The sequence below is a fragment of the Sylvia atricapilla genome, chromosome 19 (genome assembly GCF_009819655.1).
Source record: "Sylvia atricapilla isolate bSylAtr1 chromosome 19, bSylAtr1.pri, whole genome shotgun sequence".
In the NCBI taxonomy this organism is placed as follows: domain Eukaryota; kingdom Metazoa; phylum Chordata; class Aves; order Passeriformes; family Sylviidae; genus Sylvia; species Sylvia atricapilla.
In genome coordinates this window covers 10,354,104-10,376,642 of record NC_089158.1, presented here as the reverse complement: position 1 = coordinate 10,376,642, position 22,539 = coordinate 10,354,104, and the positions used below count along the sequence as shown (strand labels likewise).

At 61.8% G+C, this 22,539-nt stretch overlaps 1 protein-coding gene across 1 annotated transcript; it reads left to right on the top strand.

Annotated features, from left to right (window-relative positions):
- The first annotated feature begins 1,771 nt into the window (after nucleotides 1–1,771).
- Nucleotides 1,772–22,534, top strand: NR5A1 (nuclear receptor subfamily 5 group A member 1). Its single transcript, XM_066332975.1, has 7 exons — nucleotides 1,772–1,986; nucleotides 3,996–4,114; nucleotides 4,493–4,634; nucleotides 9,011–9,651; nucleotides 16,239–16,358; nucleotides 16,930–17,077; nucleotides 20,661–22,534. Exons 2-7 carry the CDS (start codon nucleotides 4,013–4,015, stop codon nucleotides 20,906–20,908), a joined length of 1,401 nt encoding a protein of 466 aa, XP_066189072.1. The 5' UTR covers nucleotides 1,772–1,986; nucleotides 3,996–4,012; the 3' UTR covers nucleotides 20,909–22,534.
- The last annotated feature ends 5 nt before the right edge of the window (nucleotides 22,535–22,539 follow it).

Sequence of the window (22,539 nt, the reverse complement as noted above, 5' to 3'; positions counted from 1 at the left end):
AGCCTTGAACATCCCCTCCTCAGCACATCCCATGCTCCTGGAAGCCAGACCCACCTCATCCTTCCCTCCTAGCTGCTGTGGCTTCCATAACGTCACCTGTCTGTACCTCCTCGCTGTCCCCAGGAACCCCTAAGGCTGCCGGGAGCCGGCTTTACCTGGTGCCTGTGCAGCCACTCCAGTGTGGCCTGCCCCAAACCCGCCCTGATGCCATTGCCAGGCCCCACCACGCTGCCCCACAGCCCAGGCACCGGCCCTGACCATGGCCCCGCGCCCACGGCGGGAGCCAGGCCACAGCCTTGGCCAGCGCCCGCGCAGAGGAAAGTGCCCAAGGCCGGCAGGGACGTATTTACCCCCGAAAGCACCTTGCTGCAAAAATAGCAAGTGGCCGGTGTGAGGCCGGGGCTTCCCAGGGGAACAATGCCTGGCAGGAGGAAGCGGCCGGCCCGCAGCTCTGTCCCGCCTCGTGCGGCGCTGAGCCGCGAGCCGCTGCGTGCCGGCCCGGCAGGGACCTTGAACCTGACACAGATTTATTTTCTCTGACATTGGCATCGCATCGGAACATCTGGCATGTGGCTGATAATTGCTGGGGATCGGGGCGGAAGCCACTCCAGGCCTGGCGCTTCTTCCAGAGCTCTGTTTTCATTAGTTTTTCTCCTCTCTTCAGCTGCAAAGCAAGGAAAAAACAAGCAGTGCCGTGCAGCCCGCACTCCCACTCCTCTCCCCTCAGCAGCCGGGGCTCGGTGCTTCCCTCACTCTGCACGGGAATTACTGCAGGGCACATCGCTGTCACACCACCTCAGGGCTGTGCTGATACTGAGGGAGGACAAACCTTTCCCTGAGCCCAGAGCTGTGGCTCCTGCTGTTCCACCCTGGCTACCAGCAGCCACTTGGCCACGGCAGAGCTGTGGCACAGCCTTTTCTGGGCTGGTGTGGGGCTTGAGGCAGCCGCCCCTTCTCAAGGCTGTCGTCACTGTGGGATGAAGCAGGGAGCAGAATACTGTGCAAACGTGTGAGGAGACACCGTGGTGATGGATGGCCGGGGCACGGGGCCGGTAGTGAGAGCAGATCCCCACTCTGGCAGGAGGGAAGGGTCTCTGATGCAGCCTCTTGCCTTGGCTTTGCAGTTCCTGTGTTGCACAGAGCAACAGAAAAACCGAGATCTGGAAGCCAGGATCTGCCGGCACAGTGCTCGTGGGTAGGACCGAGCATGGCCGTGAAACATGAGGAATCACACATGGCAAAAACACAGCCAAGGCGTGGCTGCCTGGGCCCAGGGGCACTGGCTTTCTGTGAGTGCAGTTCTGGCAAATGAAGAGCTGCTGCTCGAGAGCGCTGTGAGCTCCAAGGACCCGGCAGTGGGGCCTTGAGTGTGGAGGAGACTCCTCCTGTCCTCCCCTGCAGAGGAGACCTCTCAGGGCCGAGGAGGCTGCATCCCGGTGCTGGGTGGGTGAGGTGAGCTCACGTTCCTCCCAGAGGTGTCCTGCCCCGTGCCCTCGGCCCCCTCCCTCCTTCCCTGGGCCATAAATCAGGGTGGCCGTGGGTGCTGGGGCACTCTGGTGCCCCCCACCTCCCTGCGGGGTCTCCCTCCCGGGGCACCTTATCTGCCGCAGGGGTTCCACTTATCTTCGCTGTCACTTTCTAATGCTAGTTTATGGGCAGTGTTTTGGAGCTTAATTATGATGTTTTTCAGCACGGTCACGTGGCCACAGAAGCCAATAAGGCACCGAAGTGGGTCCATCCTGGCTGAGCCTGGCCCCCATGGGGAGGAGATTGGCCGGTGTCCTGCCCGGGGCGGCGTGTGCGCAGCCAGAGCCCCAACACCTTCCCGAGAGACACGGGTGCCCATAAATCCCCCAGCCTAGCGCGGACAGGGCGGCGGTACCCACAGCCCACGGAGGCTCCTCGGGTGGCAGCTCCTGGCCGGTGGCCGAGCCAGGCTCTCCCACCCGCCGGCCCCACGCGCAGCAGCCGTGCAGCCGCCTCGCGGTGAGTACGTGTCCGTGGGGGGAACCGGGCTGCCCATCCCACCCTTCTCCCGGCCACCGCCGCCATTCCCTGGCTTGGTGGCGGCCAAGGCCGGAGCTGGGGACGCGGCCGGGCTTGGCGAGGAAGCAGCAGTCGTGTGTGGGCCTCCGCTTCCCGTCGCCGTCAGCGGGCGTGGGGATGGCGGCTCGGCGGATCACGGGCAGCGGAGCGAGGCCTCGCCTCAGCCTCGGCCCCGTGGCCAAGCTGCTGCTCAGAAATGACACATCTGCCTCCTGAGGGGCTCCGGGAGCCCAGCTGGTGGTGCCTGGGGGTCCCCTGTCACCCAAGGGTTGGGAGTTGCCCATAGGAGTACAGTCAGCGTCCACACCCTGTTGTGGGCATGGGAGGCATCTGGGACCCCTCAACTCCTGCGCTCGGCTGAGCCAGTGTCCTGTCCCCATCCCACGCTGGTAGGGATCACAGCCTTCGGCTCTGAGTTGCTTTTGTTGCTCTCAGTGTTTGCTCAGTACTCCCAACTCAGAGCTCCTCCGGGGCTCCTTTTCCCGGGTGGCACGTCCTGCCCCGTGCCTGGCAGCTCCCCCAGGAGCTCGTGGTGACTGTGGGGGCCATGGCCAAGGGGCTTCGCCGGCGGTGGGAGCGCTCCTTCCCTGCCGAACAGCGGCTGACCCGTGCTGCAGGCTGCTCTGCTGCTATTCTTAGCCCGGGCTCCATTCCTGGTGGCTCTGGAGTGATGCTTCACCGAGCCCGTTTCCTGTTTGCCGCTCTCCCCGCCAGCGCCGCTTCCTACCCACTGCACCCATGGGCAGCTGGTGTGCGGAGTGAGAGTGTGGGACGAGCTGGGTGGGATGAGATCTGTGGGATGAGCCCTTCAGGACAAACCAGGCAGGGGCAGCCTGGCAGGATCAGCCGTATGGGGCCATCAGCCATGCCTTTCCTTTGTGGGGCACTGCCAGCAGCACAGTCCTCGGCTGTGCCGGGGCCCCAGGTGCTGCTGTGCTGGCTGCAGGCTCTCACCATGCTGGGACAGGCTCTGTACCAGCCACGAAAGGTCCCTGACTCAGTGGGTCAGCCCTGGAGGACGGGCTCAGCTCAGTGCCTGGCTCAGAGCTGGAGCCTCAAGCTCTCCATAGCCAAGTCCTGTGCTCGGCGTGTGGCCTGAGCATCCTGATAAACAGGACATGCCAGGAGCCAGGGTGCTCCTGTGCTGGTCTGCTGCCATCATGGAGCATTTCATCCAGAAACCCTAATTGTGAAGCATTGAGTCAATACCTGCTGTCTGACAGGCAGACCAGGGCACAACTGGGAGTGGGTGCTCCTGGTGGGGTGGCCGGTGCTAGGTCCAAACTCATCTCCTCAGTGGTGGCCTCAGAGGAGATTTCAGGAGCCACTCCAAACCCCAGCAGTCCCCACACAGCTCTCCTGGGCTGGCAGGGGCAGCTGCTGGAGGGTAATGATACGTTCTGACAAAGCTGGTGGCCCAGGGCATGGTCAGTTTTGCTCCAGCCCCGAGACTCCCGGCTCTCAGCAGCTCCTGCGTGTCTCAGGCCGGACACTCCAGAGAGGCTGGGGCACTTGTTGTCCCCCACAGAGGATGTGGGGGAGCAAGGGAGGGTCTCACGCCCCTACCAGCAAAGCGATGCCCCTTGCCTGTCCCCGGGGGAGTCCCTGGGGGGATCCCTGATGCTGCCGAGGCCTGGCCGAGCCGCTCCCCAGCCTGGCCGCCGTGTCCCCGGTCCCCGGGCCGCCGGGTCCCTCCGCCCCCGCCCCGTCCGTGCCGCCGCCAGCCGCCCGCTCTCCCAGAGGAGGTTCCCCAGCCCCGGGGGGCTGGCCGTGAGCCCGCACCAACATGGAGATGCTCTTCCAGGCGCTATAAAGAGCTCCGGCTCCCGCACCTGCCGCTCGGTCTGCACCGCGCCCACTCCCGGTCCGCACCCAGCGCCGGGGCCGGGGCCGCCCTCTGTCCCCTTCCCCGTCCCATCCCGTCCCGCTGACCGCGGCTCGTCCCGCAGCAGGGCCGCCGGAGGGGATGGACTATTCCTATGATGAGGACCTGGACGAGCTGTGTCCGGTCTGCGGGGACAAGGTCTCCGGCTATCACTACGGGCTGCTCACCTGCGAGAGCTGCAAGGTAGGACCGGCCGGGGAGCGCGGGTCGGGGCCGGGAGCCGGGGCTGGGGGAAGGCGGCTGGGGCCGTGCGGGGCCGGGGCAGCGGGGCCGGGGCTCTGCCTGACCGGCGCCTTGTGCGGGGGGCTGTGCGGGGAGCGCTGCACGGGGAACGGGGCTGCGGGGCTCTGCAGGGGCCGGGGCAGCGGGACCGCCCGCGGGGCTTCTCCCGTCCGTTTTCGTTAGCGGCGATTCGCGCTCGGTGGCGGGAGGGGACCGCGGCCGCGACGGGAGCCCCGAGCGCGGCGGGAGCCGCTGCCGGAGGCGGGTGGCGGGGACGGGGTGCCGGTGCCGGGATGCCGGTGCCCGTGCCCACAGCATCGCCGCCGCCCGCCGCCGCAGGGCTTCTTCAAGCGCACGGTGCAGAACAACAAGCACTACACCTGCACCGAGAGCCAGAGCTGCAAGATCGACAAGACCCAGCGCAAGCGCTGCCCCTACTGCCGCTTCCAGAAGTGCCTGACCGTGGGGATGCGCCTGGAAGGTAGGGACGGCCCGGGCAGGGCACGGCGGGGCGGGGGGCGGCGGGGCCGGGGCCGGGGTCGGCACTGTGCGGGGACTATGCAGTTGTCGGGACCGGTCGCGCTGTCCCCGCCGCCGCCACCTCCCCGGACCGGTCACTCCCGCCGCCGCTTCGATTCCGTTTTCCCCTCGTAAGTTACGAAAAAAATCGTTTTTTCGCGTCGTCTCCTTCTTTTTCTTGTTTCGTTTTGATTTTTTTTTTTTTCCCCGGGGTTCCTGCTGCTACGGTTTCAACTTTCCAGGATTTTTTTTTTTTTTTTTTTTTTTTTGCTGGCAGGAAGGTTGGGAAATAGCAAATAAATTACTGTTTTCCTTAAGCACATAATTCCAGAAGCCGAGACTTAAAGAAAAACGTTAAAAATTATGGGGATCGCAATAAAACTGCCGCAGACCCACCACGAATGATATTTTTCCTCCGGGTGACATTTAGTATAACGGATTTCTGACCCCCGCGGGGGCGATTCCAGCCCCACAGCCGCCACCTCTCTCGTGTCGCCGCAGAGGATCCCGACATCAGAGTCGGGCCCCGAGAGCCCGCGTTGCGGGTTCTGCAATGCTCAGCATCTGGCAGCCAAATATATTTGAGGGGACAGGTCGTTGGCACGGGACGGCAGAGCAAAAGCAGAGGCAGGAGGAGCCCCCCACCGCAGAGTCAGCCGCCCCCTCCCCACTTCGCCCTTGAAATCGTTTGCGTTTTGATGCGGGTGGAAATGGGCTGGGTCCTCCCGCCTGCCCCCGGCCGGGCTGAGCCCCTGATCCCGGCCGGGCTGAGCCCCTGCCCCTGGCCGGGCTGAGCCCCTGCCCCTGGCCGGGCTGAGCCCCCGAATCTGGCCGGGCAGAGCCCCTGATCCCGGCCGGGCTGAGCCCCTGAATCTGGCCGGGCTGAGCCCCTGAATCTGGCCGGGCTGAGCCCCTGATCCTGGCCGGGCTGAGCCCCTGAATCTGGCCGGGCTGAGCCCCTGACCCTGGCCGGGCTGAGCCCCTGAATCTGGCCGGGCTGAGCCCCTGAATCTGGCCGGGCTGAGCCCCTGAATCTGGCCGGGCTGAGCCCCTGACCCTGGCCGGGCTGAGCCCCTGAATCTGGCCGGGCTGAGCCCCTGAATCTGGCCGGGCTGAGCCCCTGATCCTGGCCGGGCTGAGCCCCTGCCCCTGGCCGGGCTGAGCCCCTGCCCCTGGCCGGGCTGAGCCCCTGCCCCTGGCCGGGCTGAGCCCCTGATCCTGGCCGGGCTGAGCCCCTGAATCTGGCCGGGCTGAGCCCCTGATCCCGGCCGGGCTGAGCCCCTCGCCAGCCGGGCTGAGCCCCTGGTCCTGGCCGGGCTGAGCCCCTGAATCTGGCCGGGCAGAGCCCCTGAATCTGGCCGGGCAGAGCCCCTGAATCTGGCCGGGCTGAGCCCCTGGTCCTGGCCGGGCTGAGCCCCTGAATCTGGCCGGGCTGAGCCCCTGAATCTGGCCGGGCTGAGCCCCTGATCCTGGCCGGGCTGAGCCCCTGCCCCTGGCAGGGCTGAGCCCCTGGTCCTGGCCGGGCTGAGCCCCTGAATCTGGCCGGGCTGAGCCCCTCGCCAGCCGGGCTCGGTGCTCGGGACACAGCGCGGTTAATCGCAAAGTCCTTCCCGTTCTGGCAGGGCGGCCGCTCGCCCCGGGAGCGGGGTGGGAGCCTGCGAGCAGAAGCGCAGGAGTGAGACAAAACATCGAGCTGCAAATTCAGCCCCTGCAAACTCCCGGCGTGGGCTGCCTTCCAAAACAGATCCCAGTTCCACTCTTCTCCCCGGGCTGGAATCACTGGTGCCCTAAATTCCTCGGTGCATGCTCTGGCCGTTTTGATCGGTGTCGCCAGGGGATTTGGGCGCTGGACAGAGGCTGGAGACCCTACGGCAGAAGGGCAGGGACAGTGCTTGGGATGCCCGGAGGGAAAAAGGCTTAGTCTCAATTTATCCCTCTTCAGCAGTTTTTGTCGTGAACACCGTGGAGGTGCTTTGGTCCCAGAGCTGTCCCGACAGCCTTTTCTTGTGTATTTTCCTGCTGATGGCTCCTCAGCAGAGCTGAGCAGACGAGACAATCACGCAGCCAAGGGCGATATTCCCGTGGAACCGCGTCTTTTGTGGTATAAAAGAGACCTTTTTCAGCTCCTAGTATTTTTGGGCAAGGCATCTGAGGTGATGTTTTGGAGATGAGTCTACAGGTCCACAAGATAAGAACAACTCCAAGGGGACTGATTTCGGGAACACAGCGTTAACACAGGCACCCCTCAAAGTGCCTGAAGGGAGGTGGCCGTGAAACTTGCCCGGGAGGAGAAGCACAGCCCTGGGCACCCTGCAGGCACCACCCGTGGCACCTTCTAAGTCCCTGCCAGGGAAAGAAAGATGTCCAAAGGAGGCAGAGCGTGGCCAGCAGCCTGCCCCAGCCAGGGCTGTGCACTGGGCTGAGAGCAGGCAGGGCAGTGTAAGTGTGACAGGGGGCTGCAGACCCCTCCTGCCACAGCGTGAGGCTTTGGGGCCACCTGCAGATGGTTTTGGGGGCGTTGCTGGGGGTGCAGGCGCTTCCTGGGTGGCTCCACTTGGGCTCCCTTCCCTGCAGGTCAGGATGCATCATCTTCCTCTCGGCTGTCAGTCGGGACACAGCAAATGGCAAGTGGTTGCCAATCCGAAGTGTAGCACAAATGGCAGGAAAAGCAGAGCAGGAGGGAATTAAAAGGCCTTTTCTCCCTTTGTGTTCTTGCTGGGAGAGGGGAGGAGGTGTCTGCAGTTGTCTCTGGAGGGCTTGTGAGACCGGGCTGTGAGCACCTCTCGCCTCGTGTGGGAGTGCAGGCAGCCCTCGGAGGGTCTCTGCCTGTGCACCCTTGCCCAGGGTCACAGGGCTCGGCTTTGGGATGCGATTCCTGGACGTCACTGTGCCCGACCTCGAGCAGCGGGGGGATAACGTCACTTCGAGTGGGTGTGAGATTTGGGGTTTGATGCGCTCCGGCTCGGGGATGTGTGGCCAGGGCTCCCAGACCTGCCTGTGCCAGCTCGGGCTGCCTGTGAGGGACCCTGGCTGGGGTGTGCACAGCACTGAGTGTGGCCAGCCCCCCTGTACCCGAGTCGGGAACTGCCCCGGGCCAGCTCGGAGGGCCGTGGGCCGGCTCTCGGGAGCGGGGGCCACAGCACCCCTCTCTTCAGAGGCTGCCGCTGGCAGCCCGCTCCCTGCGAGATGCTGTTTTCATGAATAAAGAATGAGGGAGGAAGCCAGGGCGGCTCTCCTGGGAGCACATTCCTGCTCGTCCTGGAAATGCTGCTGCTCCCGGCCGCGCTCCCGCCTTTCCAGCCTGCCTTGGGAGCGCTGGGGAGGTGCTGCAGCTCTCCGGGCGGGCTGGCTGTGAGCCCCGGGAGAAGTAGGCGAAAGAAAGGCAGAGGTAACAGCTGAGAGGCAAAGCGAGACCCGCTGGCTGTCAGCAGGAACACAAACTCGCGGAGAGCTTTTGCCTTTGATGCTGGCTGCGGGCTGCTCTCTCCGGGCGCTCCCCTGCGCTGCCTGCCCGCGGTGCCAGGCTCTTCCAGGGGGATGCCAGGCTCTTCCAGGGGGATGCCAGGCTCTTCAGGGGGATGCCAGGCTCTTCCAGGGGGATGCCAGGCTCTTCAGGGGGATGCCAGGGCAGCAGCGCCCGGAGCACAGCAAGGCGGTGCGGGAGGACGGGCTCTTTCTGCAGAGAACCACCTGCTCCCTTGCATGCTGGCAGATCCTTGGGGGTTTTATTTCGGTTTGGTGGGAAATCTGCCTTGCTGCAGCCGTCAGACGGACTCGGGCGGCAGGATGGTCCAGCAGAGCCCCCGCCAGGGCCGGTACCCCGGCCTGAGGGCAGTGGGGTGAAGCGCATCCACTGGGACCTGCCAGCCCCACAAAGGGCAGAGGTTTGCTGGGAAGCAGCATGTGCAGCCTGCGTGGAGGGAACCAGGGTCCAGAGGGGGTTTGGGGGTCCCAGGCTCTGCAGAAACAAGGAAATCCCAGGGCCGGGCCAGTGAAACGGATTGTTAAAACGAAAGTGAGTGTCAAATCCCCTCCTCTGCTCAGGCTTTAAGGGCTGTCCCCTCAACCCTCGGGGAATGAGAGCTACTTTATCCCCCAGCTCATTTTGTAGTGAAAGCCAAAGGTCTTTTCCTTTCCTGCAGTCCCCAGGGGCTCTGAGGGTAACATGGGCTGGAGTGACACAATCTGCCCCCAGCTTTCTGGGATGGTCTCCCCAGTTTCCCCAAAATCCTTTTTGCCACTAAGCCGTGTCCCCCAGCACTTTTTCTGCACCTCGTGGAAGCCCTGGTGTCTCTCCACGTGGGTTCACTGCAGCCTCTGCCCTCTCTGTGTCTCCAGCTGTCCGTGCAGACCGGATGCGAGGAGGGAGGAACAAGTTTGGACCCATGTACAAGCGGGACCGTGCCTTAAAGCAGCAGAAGAAAGCTCTGATCCGTGCCAACGGCTTCAAGCTGGAGAGCGTGCCTCAGATCATGTCCCCCGTGCAGAGCGACTACAGCCTGTCCTCCACCATCCACAGCATCCACGCCATGTCCAAGACCCTGCCGCCCAACCCGGCGGCCCTGACGCCTGTGGATTACGAGCGCAGCCCCTACGGGACCCCGTCGCTGGGGATGGCGGTGCCCGGCCACGCGCCGCTGCCCGGATACCACTACCCGTCCTTCCCCAATCGTGCCATCAAATCCGAGTACCCCGACCACTACACAAACGCCCACGAGGCCGTGCCTGCCTACATGTACCCAGAGACCTACCCCAGCAGCTCTCCCCCCGACATCCCCGAGGTCATCCTGAAGCTGCTGCAGCTGGAGCCCGACGAGGCCCAGGTGAAGGCGCGGATACTGTCCTGCCTGCAGCAAGAGCAGGGCAAAGGCCGCCACGAGAAGCTCAGCACCTTCGGCCTCATGTGTAAGATGGCCGACCAGACCCTCTTCTCCATCGTGGAGTGGGCACGGAGCTGCATCTTCTTCAAGGAGCTGGAGGTAGGAGGGGTCAGTGGCATGGATGTGCTCTGGGCGCCGGGCTGAGGCTGCCGTGATGTGAGGACGGGATGTGGCTGCAGGCAGGACTGAGGGTGAAATGTTGTGAGGACAGGGCAATACCCGTGGGCACAAGCCCGGGGCCATCCTTGCAGATGTGCTGACACATCCCAGCCCTGCTCCCGGCTCCCTGCACGGCAGGGCTGGAGGGGCTGGAGCCATTCCCACTGTCGTGGGGGCTGATGATTTCAGATCCATCACGGCGGGGGCAGGTGTGGAGGCAATCGCCGGCACAGTGACTGTAGTGTCAAGCTCAAGATATAATTGAAAAATGTAACGTTGAGGAATTATAGTTGAGACAATTCTCTCCTCTGCCTTTAGGAGGAAAATCGATGTGGTCAGGTGGGTCCTATTAGCACCAGGCAGACGGGGCAGCCCGAGCCTGCTCCAGAGCCAGCAGCCCACGAGTGTGCCCGGCTGGGGACATGGAGCTGACCTCCATCCTGCCAAGACATCCCTCTAGCAAACACCTCTGAACATTTACTGGGGCCAGGGGAGGGTTAGCAGGGCTGGAGCAGCTTCTGCCATCCCGCTCACCTCGCCAAGCTCTCAGAAATTTTCTGTTCATGTTCTGGGCTGAATTAAGATCTCAAACCGATACAAAAATGGGAGAGAAAATTTTGCAACACGGCCAAAACCCAGAGAGCAACATCCTAGGGCAGCTGTGATGAGACTCAGGTGCTTTCTTGTGTTTCCAGCATGACATTGTGCTGCCTGGCTTTGGCCAAACCCACCCTTTTCCAGTGGGAGTGTGCTGTAGGACAGGACCTGGCTCTTCCCTGTGCCATGGGTGCCATGGGGCTGAGTGTGGCCAAGCCTTGTGGCTCAAAATAACCCCTGTCTACCAGAACAGTGTCAGGAAATGGCATTGTGGGGGTGGGTTGGGCTCGTTTCAATCATATCAGTGTCCAGCGTGGATTTTGGGAACAGGGTGGTTGTTGTTTCACAGGAGATATTGTAAACAGTGTAAATTCAGTTCCCAGCTGTATAGCTGTGTAGCCTTGTAGCTCCATTGTCAGCGTGATTGGGCCACCAAAATAGGCTGTTCCTGTGTGAATCGGTGTTGGTGGGTGCTCCTCCTGCCGTGGGACTCTGGGGGGGATGGCAGTGCCACAGGCCTCACCTGGGCACAGCCACCAGTGTCCTGCTGGGAGCAGGGCAAGTGTCCTGCCGTGCTCAGGACACGGGGTTTGGTGCTCGGTGGGTGCCCACATCCATCACTGCCATCCCTCAAGGTCTTTGCCTTATTATCCACATGGTGATTGTGGGGTGCGTTCCCAGCATCTCCCAGGGCTGGGGACTGCAGGACCCCACAGCCCACCCTGGCTCCAGAGGGAGAGGGAGAACGTGGCATTCTCTGCTGTGCCCAGAGCCCCGGGTAGCACAGGGCAGAGGTGCCTGGTGTCCCCAGTGTCCCCACGGGTGGTGCTGGGGCTGTGCCCACCCCACACGGCTCATCCTCCCTGGCCAGGGTGGAAGCTTTTCCTCGGCCATGGGAGAGCAGGCAGTGGGAAGCAGGAGTAGGTTGGAGATCCTGAATGCCCATTCCTGCTCCTGCCTGGCACATAAAAGCAAACAGCTGCTGGGGCGGTAAATGAACTCCTGCTAGCGCAGGGTTTATGGCTCTGCCCTAAAGCCAGCACGGAGGAACATCGCAATCTCCGAGATCAATGGCACTGCGGGGTGCTCGGGGCTCCTCAGGGCAGGGAGGCCAGCAGCCCTTTCCATCCCCTGGGAAGGGCTGTGTGAAGGTGCTGGTCCCCAGCCCAGCAGGGAAGGGCTGTTGGCTGGGGTCAGTGCAGGGATCCAGGCTGGAAAGGCACTGTGCTGGGACACCAGGGTGTCATGCCAGGCTGGCACTACACGGGGAGGAGGCACAGGCAGGTGAGAAGGGGAGAGGTGGGCAGATGGCCACATCATGGATTGTCCTGCCTGAGCCCACCCAGCACTGCCGTGCTCCTTCCACAGGGCTGTTAGCAGAGGCCTAGCTTCTCCCTGGAGCCTCACAGGGAGCCTGGAGAGGAAGGAGCAAATCCTCAGGGATGTGGGGAACTGCTGGCTCATGCCTGGTTAGGATGATCCTTTGGTCCCTGCCCAGGGAGAGTGGGAGCAGTTTCCCGTGGAGCTGGCCAGTCTTGTTCCCATTCCCATTCCCATTCCCATTCCCACCCCAGCGATCTGCTGAGGGCCAGAATGGGTGCTTTGCTGTCTCCACACTCCTGGCACTGGGGACATTGGGGAGAGCCCCCCAGCCCCACCGCTGAGCCCAGGGAAGGAGGGGGGCCACGGGCTAATGGCCTCTTGACATCGGCTCACACGCCACGTCCGCCCGCAGGCGCGGGGCAGTCAGATTGAAAACAGATTTAACTTCCCAGATATATCGTTTCATTTAAGGGCCAGTAATTCTGTCAGTCTGCCACTGACAAACGAGGGTCCCCATGCCAATCCGCCGGGAGACTGATGTCGCGGCGTTCATCTCGTGTCACCAGGAGGAGAATTACGGACTGCGCTGGCCTTCGGAGGCAAGACTAATAACGCTGCACAGCAGAGGGGGATTTGGGGGCCCGCCTGTTTATCGAGGGCCGGCCAGGCTGCCGCGGCGCGAGGCCGCGCGGGCGGAGGGGGAAGAGGTCAGCGCTGACGCCCATAAATACGAACTTTAACTGAGTCTAGATGAGATGTGTCAGGACTGAGGGAAGATTTGCAGCGTCTTTTCAGGAAGAAAAATATGGGCCGGGGGTGAAATATATTTTGTTGGGTTGTGAGTCTCGGGCAACTTTGTCCTTTCAGATGTAATTTTTTTATATGTATATGGGGAGAGACGGACAGAGGGATGTGCACACACGCCCACGCGCTGGCACGCCCGCATTGTGTCTGCTTTTGGTGTGGTTTATACACACACGTCTTGCACTGCCTGGTTTATATGGGTGTCACTGCCATACCTACATATCAATATCGTGTGCACAGGGTTGCAGTGACCTTTAGATTGGGATGAGCAGCCAGGAATGTTAAACAAATTGCCACGGTTTCAGCCCGAAGGCCAGGCTGGGCTGGCTGTGCAGTGGGTCCCCGCGCCAGCAGAGGGGCACGGCACAGCTGCAGGGTGGTGGGATGATGCCGACCCCTTCCTCAGCCCTTTTGTGCCAATGTGCAAACCACCCTTCCATCAAGCTCCAGTGATGGGGGGATGCTGAGGGCAGCACAGTTCCCACAGACCCAGAGGTGCCTGTGATCACTGGGTCTGTCTGCTGGGCTGCTCTCCCTCAGTGGTGCTCAGAGATCCCACAGCCACCACAAAGCCTATTTGCAGTCAGTTGCTTCTCTGCCTTTAACATGTGGGTCATCTTGACCCCATCTCCTGGCCGATGGCCAGAGCGTTTTTGGCAGATTTAAAATCTCCTGCTGGTCGTGGATGCTGCAGCAATGTTTAGAGTCCCATGCACTGGGGGAAATGTGACACGTCCTGGCCAGCACAGCCCTGCCTGCAGAGCCGTGGTGCCCATGCAGCCAGGGCTGCAGCAGCGTGGGAGCCAGCAGGGAGATGGATCCTGGGCTAGCCACACTGCTGTTGATGGTTATTTTCTTTAAGATGCACATCGTGGTGGTACCTGGGCACGGCAACGGGGAGCTGCACTGACCATTCACACCTTGGACATGTGTGGGTTTTCCATTGCAGGTGGCTGGTGGACCCAAATCCACTTTCACACTTCTCAGTAGCCAAGGTGACAGGTCCTGCTTGCAGTCAGTAATTGCTGGGGTGCTGACATGTGCCACACACCTGCCAGAGGGCTGTGGGGCAAATCCTGCACCTGAGATTTGGGTGGAGGCCTGGAGGGTGTCTGTGTGGTGGGGACAGGCTGAGGCCATCTGAGTGCTGCTTGTGCCCACGGCTGGGGATGGATATTGGGACCAGCTCAGGGCTTCCTGCCAAAGAGGGGCTGCTGGTGGGTCACTCTGCTTCCTAAAGCAGTGGTACCCAGGGTGGGGGCTGCCCTGAGCCACGCAGGGAGCAGTGAGGACTGTGGGGCTGAGCCATCCCTGCGTGGCTCGGGCACATTTTGTGGAGTCCTGACACTTGTAGGGGTTTCCTCACCTTGTACCTATGAACCCACAGGGAAGGTTGCAGAAGATGTAAAATTACACCCACATGCAGGACGTGCAGCCCTGTGTCTGGGCAGCACCATCCCTGCCTCTGAGTGCCCTGCCTCCCCTCCAGCGCCCTCCCAGACCCTCTCCCACAGACAACTGCATTTTCTGTGGGTTGCAGCCCATCAGGGATTGCTCTTCCAGTGTGGGGAGGGTTTCACCCTGTCTTTTGTGAATGGGTTAAATGCTCGCTTTAAAAAAAAAAGATAAGGATTGCCTCTCAAAGACAGCTTGCATCAGGCCTTTGATAAAGCACTCCAAGGAAAAGCCTTGACATTAAAAGAGGAAGATCCTTTGCTTAACTTTTAGCGGCGAGCCGTGTGTGCTGCCGCCTCGCCGGGAGGATCGATTGCCTCTGAGTGCCCCTCCATTAGCAGCCCCCTGCTCCTGTCAGGCCAGGCCAGGGCGGGGTGCAGCCCGGTGACCCCCAGCCTGAGCCCCCTGCAGCAGAGCTGGGCTGTGGGGGCTGCCCCTTGCCACCCAGCCTGGCCACGGGGACACCCAGCTTGGTGCTGGGGACAACTCCACGGACCCCAGCCAGCTCTGACTGGCCCCCGGAGCCCCCAGCCCACCCCATGGTGCTCCCCAGCATGTTCCCCCCATGCCATGGCCGTGTGGCTCTGGGGCACTGCGACGTTCCCATGGAGCGTGCTGACCAGGGAACAGCCCTGCAGCAGCCGTGGAGGGTGAAATGTGCTGCTGAGGGGCTTCAGGGAAGGAGCCAAACTCCCCTCAGAGCTTGGGAGGAGCTGATTAGCAACTTCGAAAGGAAGAAAATAAGGTTTCGAAATTGTTGAAGCGCTTTCTTTGGAAAAGCTGATTTTTAAAAAATGGTTTTCAAGGCAAAACCTTCTGTCTGTCCCTTCTGGAGCTCATCCCGCTCAGGAATGAGGCACAGGAAAGAACTTCCAAAACAACGCCCTGGCTGAGCCAGAGCAGAGGCTCTCAGCACTGCTCGGGATCACACAGCTGGGCTGGCCCCAGCTCCCTGCCGGGGCTGGCCACCATCACAGCCGGCCACTGGCCTTCTGGCAGGGCTCACCACGGGTGCACAAAGCCTCCTTTTTGGTTTAGTGCAGAATGAGCCTTTCCCCAGGGTTTTGTTGGGCAGGAGCCTCATGCTCTGCACGGGCTGGGGGATGAGGGGCGAGCAGCTCTGGGGTGCCCAGGGCCCTGCAGCTGGGCAGGAGCAGTGCCACTGTCACTGCCTTCCCAGCTGCTCCCAGTCCCTGCCACACACCCTGCTCTGGCCACCCACCACCCTCGAGAGACGCCGGCTCCGAGACCATAAAGCTCTTTCTCATCTGGCTTCTATTCCTTTTGCAATCTCCCAGCGCGGGTTTATTGCAGCCTCTTCAGCAAAATGAGGGCATTATCCAGGCCTGTGATGCTGCATCTGTCTTCCCTCTATTAACGGGGGAGCACAATGGCCCTGCAGAGCTCGGCTGCTGGCACTGGCTTTGCTCCTCAGGGCGGTAGTGGAGGCAGCACCGTGATCCCAACCCTTTCCCTACACTGGCCCTGAGGAGAGGGGAGTCCAGTTCAGTTCTGTGTGGAATGAGTTGGGGTACAGTGGAGAGCAGGGCAGAAGGGGATGATCCCAGTGACCCATGGTGGTTCTTGGCAGGACAGAGGGGCAGGCAGCATGCCCTACATCCTGCCACAGCTCCGGGGGCTTTTAGTTCTTCCAAACGCAGCAGTTGGCTCTGGCAGCTTATCCTGCCAGTCACCAGTGCTGCCTCCAGCCCCAGTGCCTGTGGGGCCTTTGGGGACCCTGCCAGCGGATGTCCTGGCGCGAGCTCCTCACGGGGACAGCCCCAGGTGTTTCCCTGGGCACACACACCCCGGCACATGTGCACAAGTGCCCGTGACCACCAGTGTGTGTGTTGGTGCGTGGGCAGGGCCGGGCTGGCAGCTGCAGGGCACAGCAATGTCCTGTGCCTGCCAGCTCCCCCACGGCCCTGCTGCCCCCCAGACCTGCCATCCTGGGCACGGAGTCCAGGATGGGCACTGTCTTCTTTCGTTTTAAAGTTTCCAGAGGGGCTGTCTGGACACACAGGGCCTTTGTGCAGCCACTCCCGCAGTCATTTTGTTAAAATCTGTGTGCGATTGGAGGAGGTTGTGCCTGGTGGGGGAAGACCCGTGCTGATAAGAGCCAGCAAGTGCCACTGAAACATGTTGAGCTGCTTTGAAGCCCAGCTCTGCAAAGCCACCTGCCCATCTCGTCTCCTCCAGCGCAGGATCCCCCTTTCTGGGGTGCAGCTCCAGCTCTCCATGCTCACCCCAGGGGACCCCCCAACCGTGGGATGCCCACCAGGCACAGGGTGGGTGCTGTGCACTGCAGCGTGGGGGGTGTCACCTGTGCTGGTCCCGCTCTCTTTCAGGTGGGTGACCAGATGAAGCTGCTGCAGAACTGCTGGAGTGAGCTGCTGGTGTTTGACCACATCTACAGGCAGCTGCAGCACGGCAAGGAGCACAGCGTGCTGCTGGTCACTGGCCAGGAGGTGAGAAACAGCCTCTGGGACTGTGCTGGTGGAGTGGGGGGACAGTGGGGGGACAGTGGGGACGGGCAGGGGCTGCATGGGGAAATGGAGTGACTTCTTCCTTTTGTCTCAGTGTGGCCAGCTTGGCATAGGGCAGGCAGGTGGTGTTGTTACACTCTGGGTCTGCTTGTGCAGAATGTCCCGTCCTGTCCCGTCCTATCCCATCCTGTGCCATCCTGTCCCATCCTGTCCCATCCTGTCCCATCCTGCCACACAGCTCCTGCTCTGGAGAATAATATTTCTTATGGAGAGACCAACAGCCTCCCCTGTACTGTCTGCAGTGGGATGGGGAATCCCTTCCCTCCCTGGAGGAGGCTTTTGGAGATGTGGTGCCTTCAATTCCAGCATCCTTTGAAGAGCCCCCCCTTGTTTTAAATGGTGTTCCCGTTTCACCTATCAGTCTTTTTTATGTCACCCCTAATTCTCAGTCAGTGCTCAGGGCTGGACCTGGCTCCTGCCCCAGGTGAGGCGCCCTGCAGCAGGTGCCCTGGGGCTGGGGCTGCCAAAGCTGATGCCACGCGTGTCCCTGCAGGTGGACATGTCTGCCATCGCAGCCCAGGCCGGCTCCATCCTGAACACGCTGGTGCTGCGGGCACAGGAGCTCGTCCTGCACTTGCACTCGCTCCAGGTGGACCGGCATGAATTCGTCTGCCTCAAGTTCCTCATCCTCTTCAGCCTGGGTGAGCGCAGCGGGGGCACGGGGGGCGAGGGCAGTGCTCTGGGACACGGAGCTGCCTGCGGAGCCTGGCTGGAGGGGGCACACACAGCCCGGGGGCACACACAGCCCGGGGGGCACACACAGCCCAGGGGCACACACAGCCCAGGGGCACACACAGCCCAGGGGGCACACAGCCCAGGGGGCTCACACAGCCCAGGGGCGCACACAGCCCCGGGGGGCACACACAGCCCGGGGGGCACACACAGCCCGGGGGGCACACACAGCCCGGGGGGCACACACAGCTCGGGGGGCACACACAGCCCAGGGGGCACACACAGCTCGGGGGGCACACACAGCCCGAGGGGCACACACAGCCCAGGGGGCACACAGCCCAGGGGGCACACACAGCCCCGAGGGCACACACAGCCCGGGGGGCACACAGCCCAGGGGCACACACAGCCCGGGGGGCACACACAGCCCAGGGGGCACACACAGCCCAGGGGGCACACACAGCCCGGGGGGCACACAGCCCAGGGGCACACACAGCCCGGGGGGCACACACAGCCCAGGGGGCACACACAGCCCAGGGGGCACACACAGCCCGGGGGGCACACAGCCCAGGCGCACACACAGCCCGGGGGGCACACACAGCCCAGGGGCACACACAGCCCAGGGGGCACACACAGCCCGGGGGCACACACAGCTCCCAGGGCACACACAGCCCAGGGGCTCACACAGCCCGGGGGGCACACACAGCCCGGGGGGCACACACAGCCCAGGGTCCGGCTGGGCAAAAGGCGCTTTTAATGCGGAGCCAGAGCTGGCACTTGCCTGTCCCCCTGTCCCCCTGTCCCCCGGGACCTGAAACCTCTCCCTGTGCGGGGCTGGGCTCGGCTCCAGCTGCAGGGCACGTTGTCAGCCCTCCGGCTGAGCGCTGTTTTGGTGGCTGGCCCATGACAGCGGGCAGGGAAAGGAGCGCTGATAGGGCTGGGGAAAACAGGCGTGTTGACAGAGGCGGCTCTATCTGCCGGGCTGTGCGTCACAGGGCTCCTTCGGCCGCGGGCTCCTGCGCTCCTGATTAGCCTCAGCCCGGAGCCTGCGGTCACACGCCCCCACCTCACCCAGACAAAATAACAGCGGAGACGGGCACTGCTGCCCCCGCAGCCCTGTGCCAGCCGAGCGCTGCCGTGCTGAGCCCACCGCCGCCTGTGGCACTGCTGTCCCCGTCCTTGTCCCCAGCCAGTCCCCGTTCCGACGGCTCTGTGCTCGTCCTCCCTCACCCGCGGGCTCCCGTGCGGTGGGAGCAGCGCTGCTATCCTGTCCTGCACCTGCAGCATCTCCTCCCTCGGCTCTCCTTCCCTCTGGAGCTGTTTAGAAAGCCGGAGAAGCCAGACGCGATAACCCGCGGCTCGGGCAGTGATAAGGTGTGGCACAAACAGTGCCCGGGCTGGGAGCTGAAGGAGCCGGGGGGGCTCGTACCCGAGGCAGGACCTTCCCTGGCTGCTGCCCCGTGCTCTCCCCAGGTCCCCCAGGTCCCCAGGGCTGTCCCCTGGCACGGCACAGCACAGCGAGCAGCGTCCCCCCGACGCCTTCCCCAGAGCAGCGGCTTTCAGGCAGAGAGCGGAATCCAAGAGCTGTGTTTTCCCATAGATCATTTTGCCCCAAATGCAACTTTTTCTCTCCATATTGCAGAGCTCACTTGGAGTAATTTGCCCTTCGTAGGCTCAGCTGTAGAGGACGGGATTGTGTATTATGTGCAGGATGTAATTGCCTTTAACAAGAGAATTTCCACATTTACCACTCTGCCACAGCACAGTCAAAGCCAAGCCCTGCTCACAAGAGCTGCCATTTGAGTTCTAAATAGATTTCTCTCCTGAGCAGGTAAAGAGATTTAATTAAAATTAGGGCTTCTCAAAATAGCAATATTTATGAGGACGGCACAGGTTAGCTTTGTTCTACAGAAGGGCTTAATAGAGCCTTAATGGATTGACCTATCATTCGATTTCATGACTTACATTCATGAAGCAGCTACTCTTGGGGAGGGGAGGAAGAGAGGCTTTTATAGCCCACATTCCCTTAAGCGTTTGCAATTTATCAGCAGCTTCTCCCAAACAAAAGGAGCTGTGAATAGGAAGAACACTTGAGGGCATAGAAATAATCCCAGGCATATCTGTATGTGTGATGGGAGGCTTTGTCACAGGACAGTCTTTGCAACTGCTGCAGTGTCTCTAAATGAAGTGAGTCAATGTTATTTGGACAACATTCTTTATTCCTTGCAGGAATGAAAAGATTATTCAAATATTCAATTAAACAGTGAATAGGGTCTTTCAGAGAACCAGGTGAGTTCATCGAGTAGAACTAGCTATTGTTGAGCCAACTCAGGGGATAGATTTGACATTTATCAATATAACTTCTTTTTTTTTTTTAATGACATGCACAATAACCTTATGCAGATAAAGAGATTTTATAACAACAACCCGGGTAGCAGGAGACAATAGGAGCAAATGTGCCGTCGGAGTGAAAAGGGAAGGGTGATCTGATCCACTGCATCTTGGCACAACCTGTGCCCTTTGTGCCTGCCCCCGCAGTGCCCGTGGGCATGGCCTGAGGCTGGGGCTCCCCGGGGCCCCCCGGCTGCGCTGTGCCTCCCCTCCCTGGGGCTCTGCAGCCCCCCGACCACAGCTCAGCCCCCCGACCACAGCTCAGCCCCCCGACACACCTCAGCCCCCGGCTCTGACCTCTTGGGCTCTCAGCTCTGCTGGGCTGCAGTAGCCTTGGGTGCCACAATCCCTCCCAGGGAGTCCCAAAGTCCCAGCTGCCTTGGCCACAGGCTGTGCCCGGGTTTCCGTGTGAATTTAGCCGTGCCTCGGGGTCTGTATGCAGCAGAGCCACTAGGGCTGTGACCGAGGCAGTGCTCCCACGTACCTCGTCCTGCACAGTAAATCCTCTAAATCCCCTTGGATGGGCTGTGCCAGGCTGGCAGCAAGGTCTCTGCTGGGCAGGGTGTGGGGCCATCCCTGCCTGCAGCTGGAGGTGGTGACGGGGCAATGCCCAGCGCTGGTGACCTAAAGGCACCAAAAATTGACCCTGCCTGCCCCTCGGTGCTGCTGAGCTGCTCCCTACCCCGCTGGCAGCAGGATTGTGGAAGCTGCTGTGGCCCTGGCAAGGTGTGCAGGATTAGGGTTTCCAGGCTGGCGAGCCGGGTTGCCACATTGGAAAGACCAGGTTTATCAGGGGAATTAATTCAGCCGCTTCCTCGACCTTCAGGAATTAAGGAGGGCTGGTGGTAGCGACTCCCAGTGAGTTGGCACAGCTGGCAACACCTTCTGGCTTCGCAGCTTCCTGGGCAGTGAGACACCAGCCCTACTGGCCGGGGGGTTTGGAATCTGCCCTCAGCACCAGGGAAGAGCTGGGGAATAGGGCAGGGATGGGGAGCCCACGGCTGGGTGGGGATGATGTGGGAACCCTCCTGCACTGTGCTTTCACGCACAGAGGATCGCTGACCAGCGAATGTGTGTCCCTCGTGGCTCCCCCAGCACAGTGTGGCACAGGTGGGGCAGACAGGTGACTTGGGCACCGTTTAACCCCCGCCCTCCCCCCTGCAGACGTGAAGTACCTGGAGAACCACACGCTGGCCAAGGACGCTCAGGAGAAAGCCAACGCGGCGCTGCTGGAGTACACGGTGTGCCACTACCCTCACTCCACGGACAAGTTCCGCCAGCTGCTGCTGTGGCTGGCCGAGGTGCGGGCGCTGAGCCTGCAGGCCGAGGAGTACCTGTACCACAAGCACCTGAGCGGGGAGGTGCCCTGCAACAACCTGCTCATCGAGATGCTGCACGCCAAGCGGACTTGAGCGGCCACCAGCACGAGCCGGCCGCGCCCCAGTGCCTCCAGCAGGGGCAGGACTGGTGCCCGGGGCAGGACTGGTGCCCGGGGCAGGCAGGAGCAGCCTCCCACCCTGCCTTCCTCAGTGATGCTAGTTCACCTCTGCTATCGGAAACGCCCCAGAAGGTTCGGGACACGGCAAGGACAGCTGAGGCTGCGGGGCCGTGGCTCGGCTGCCAGCCTGCCCCGCTGCAGTGCTGACCCCCAGCTCCGCTGGTGCCCAAAACTGCCACCCGCCAGCCTGACTCAGCAGCGCCGAGGAAGGGTAAAGCCTGTCCCGGATTTTCTCCTGTTCCTGCTCCTCTCCTGCTGTCCCCACCTTCACTGCTGCCATCCCTCCCCAGCCCTGCCCATGTCTCAGGGCCCCTCGTGCACAGGGCAGGAGAGAGGGGAGGTGAAACCTCTCCAGGTTTTGGTTTTATGGCGGTTGAGGTGTCTCCAGGGAACACACAGAGGTGGAGGATTTCTGCAGGAAACCCACACAGAACGCTGGGGCTGGGCTGGAGATGCCGGCCCCGTGCAGATGTGCCAGGACCCCAAGGAGCAGGGCCGGGTCTCAACTGCTGCCAGCTGTGTCCTGCAGCTGGCCTGGCCAAGAGAGGGCGGGCAGGGGTGGGCAGTGCTGAATCCTCAGCTGAGCTGCATCTTCCTAGTGCCTGCTGGTGCTGCAGCAGCAGTCCTGTGGTACCCACAGTGCCCAGAGCCTGGGCACAGCTCAGTCCTGCCCACTGGTGTGGTGGCAGAGCAGCCAGGCAGGAGGGAGGTACAAGCTCCAGCATGTGCCCAGGATCTTGGGGAAACTCGGGGAGCTCTGCAGTGTCCCCCCTCATTGATCTCCTGGGTGAGAGCGCAAGGAGGAATGCAGATTGTCCTGCACTTCATGCTGGGCCCCCTGGCCCCTGTGCTCATGGCCCAGGGGATGGCAAATGCTGTGCTGAAGCCACAGGCAGAGAGCTCTCTGCTCCTCTCCCATCATGAGCGGGGCCCACGGACAGGACTGGGAGCACTGGGGCTGGCAGCCCCCCAAACCGGACTCTCACTGCTGCTTTCTCTGGGTCTCAGCCGTGCTCTCCTCTCCTCTGCCCCACCACTGGGGCCAGCACGGCCCCTGCCCCACAGACCCCCAGCTCTGGGGGTCCTGCAGCGTGCCCGGGGCCGTTCAGGTTTGTTCCTCGGGGCAGGGGATGTCCCGGTGCCCAGGGGCAGCTCTGCAGAGCCGGTGCCTTGAGGAGCCGCAGAGGCTTGCCCGGAGCCGTGCCGTTTGTGAAGCTTGTTAGACACAGAAGAAAGAGCATGTTTGTCTCTGCTTTAACACGTTTGTGCATTTTCCTCCTGAAGTCTGTGGTTTGGTTTCGCCTTCTTCTTTTCGTGAACTTCAAGAACTGGAGAAAATGTTTTGGGAGGTAAAAGATGTTTTATTTTCAGAAAATGAAAAGTGTCCTTAAGTGTCTCTCTCTGTCTCTTACATCCTTTCCTCCCTCTCATCCCTGCCCTTCCCCACTCCTCCCCCCTCCTTCCCAGGCAGAAGGTTACCAACTTCTTTGTCAGGAGCAAACCACTGTAATAAATTTTGCAGTTCATTTAAAACGGCAAACTTTG

What these genes read in the sequence shown, in the direction of transcription:
- NR5A1 (XM_066332975.1), top strand. Translation starts at nt 4,013, where the DNA reads ATGGACTATTCCTATGATGAGGACCTGGACGAGCTGTGTCCGGTCTGC. An exon ending in CGTGGGGATGCGCCTGGAAG is followed by an intron (nt 4,635 to 9,010) that starts GTAGGGACGGCC and finishes CTGTGTCTCCAG; the next exon opens with CTGTCCGTGCAGACCGGATG. An exon ending in TCTTCTTCAAGGAGCTGGAG is followed by an intron (nt 9,652 to 16,238) that starts GTAGGAGGGGTC and finishes GCTCTCTTTCAG; the next exon opens with GTGGGTGACCAGATGAAGCT.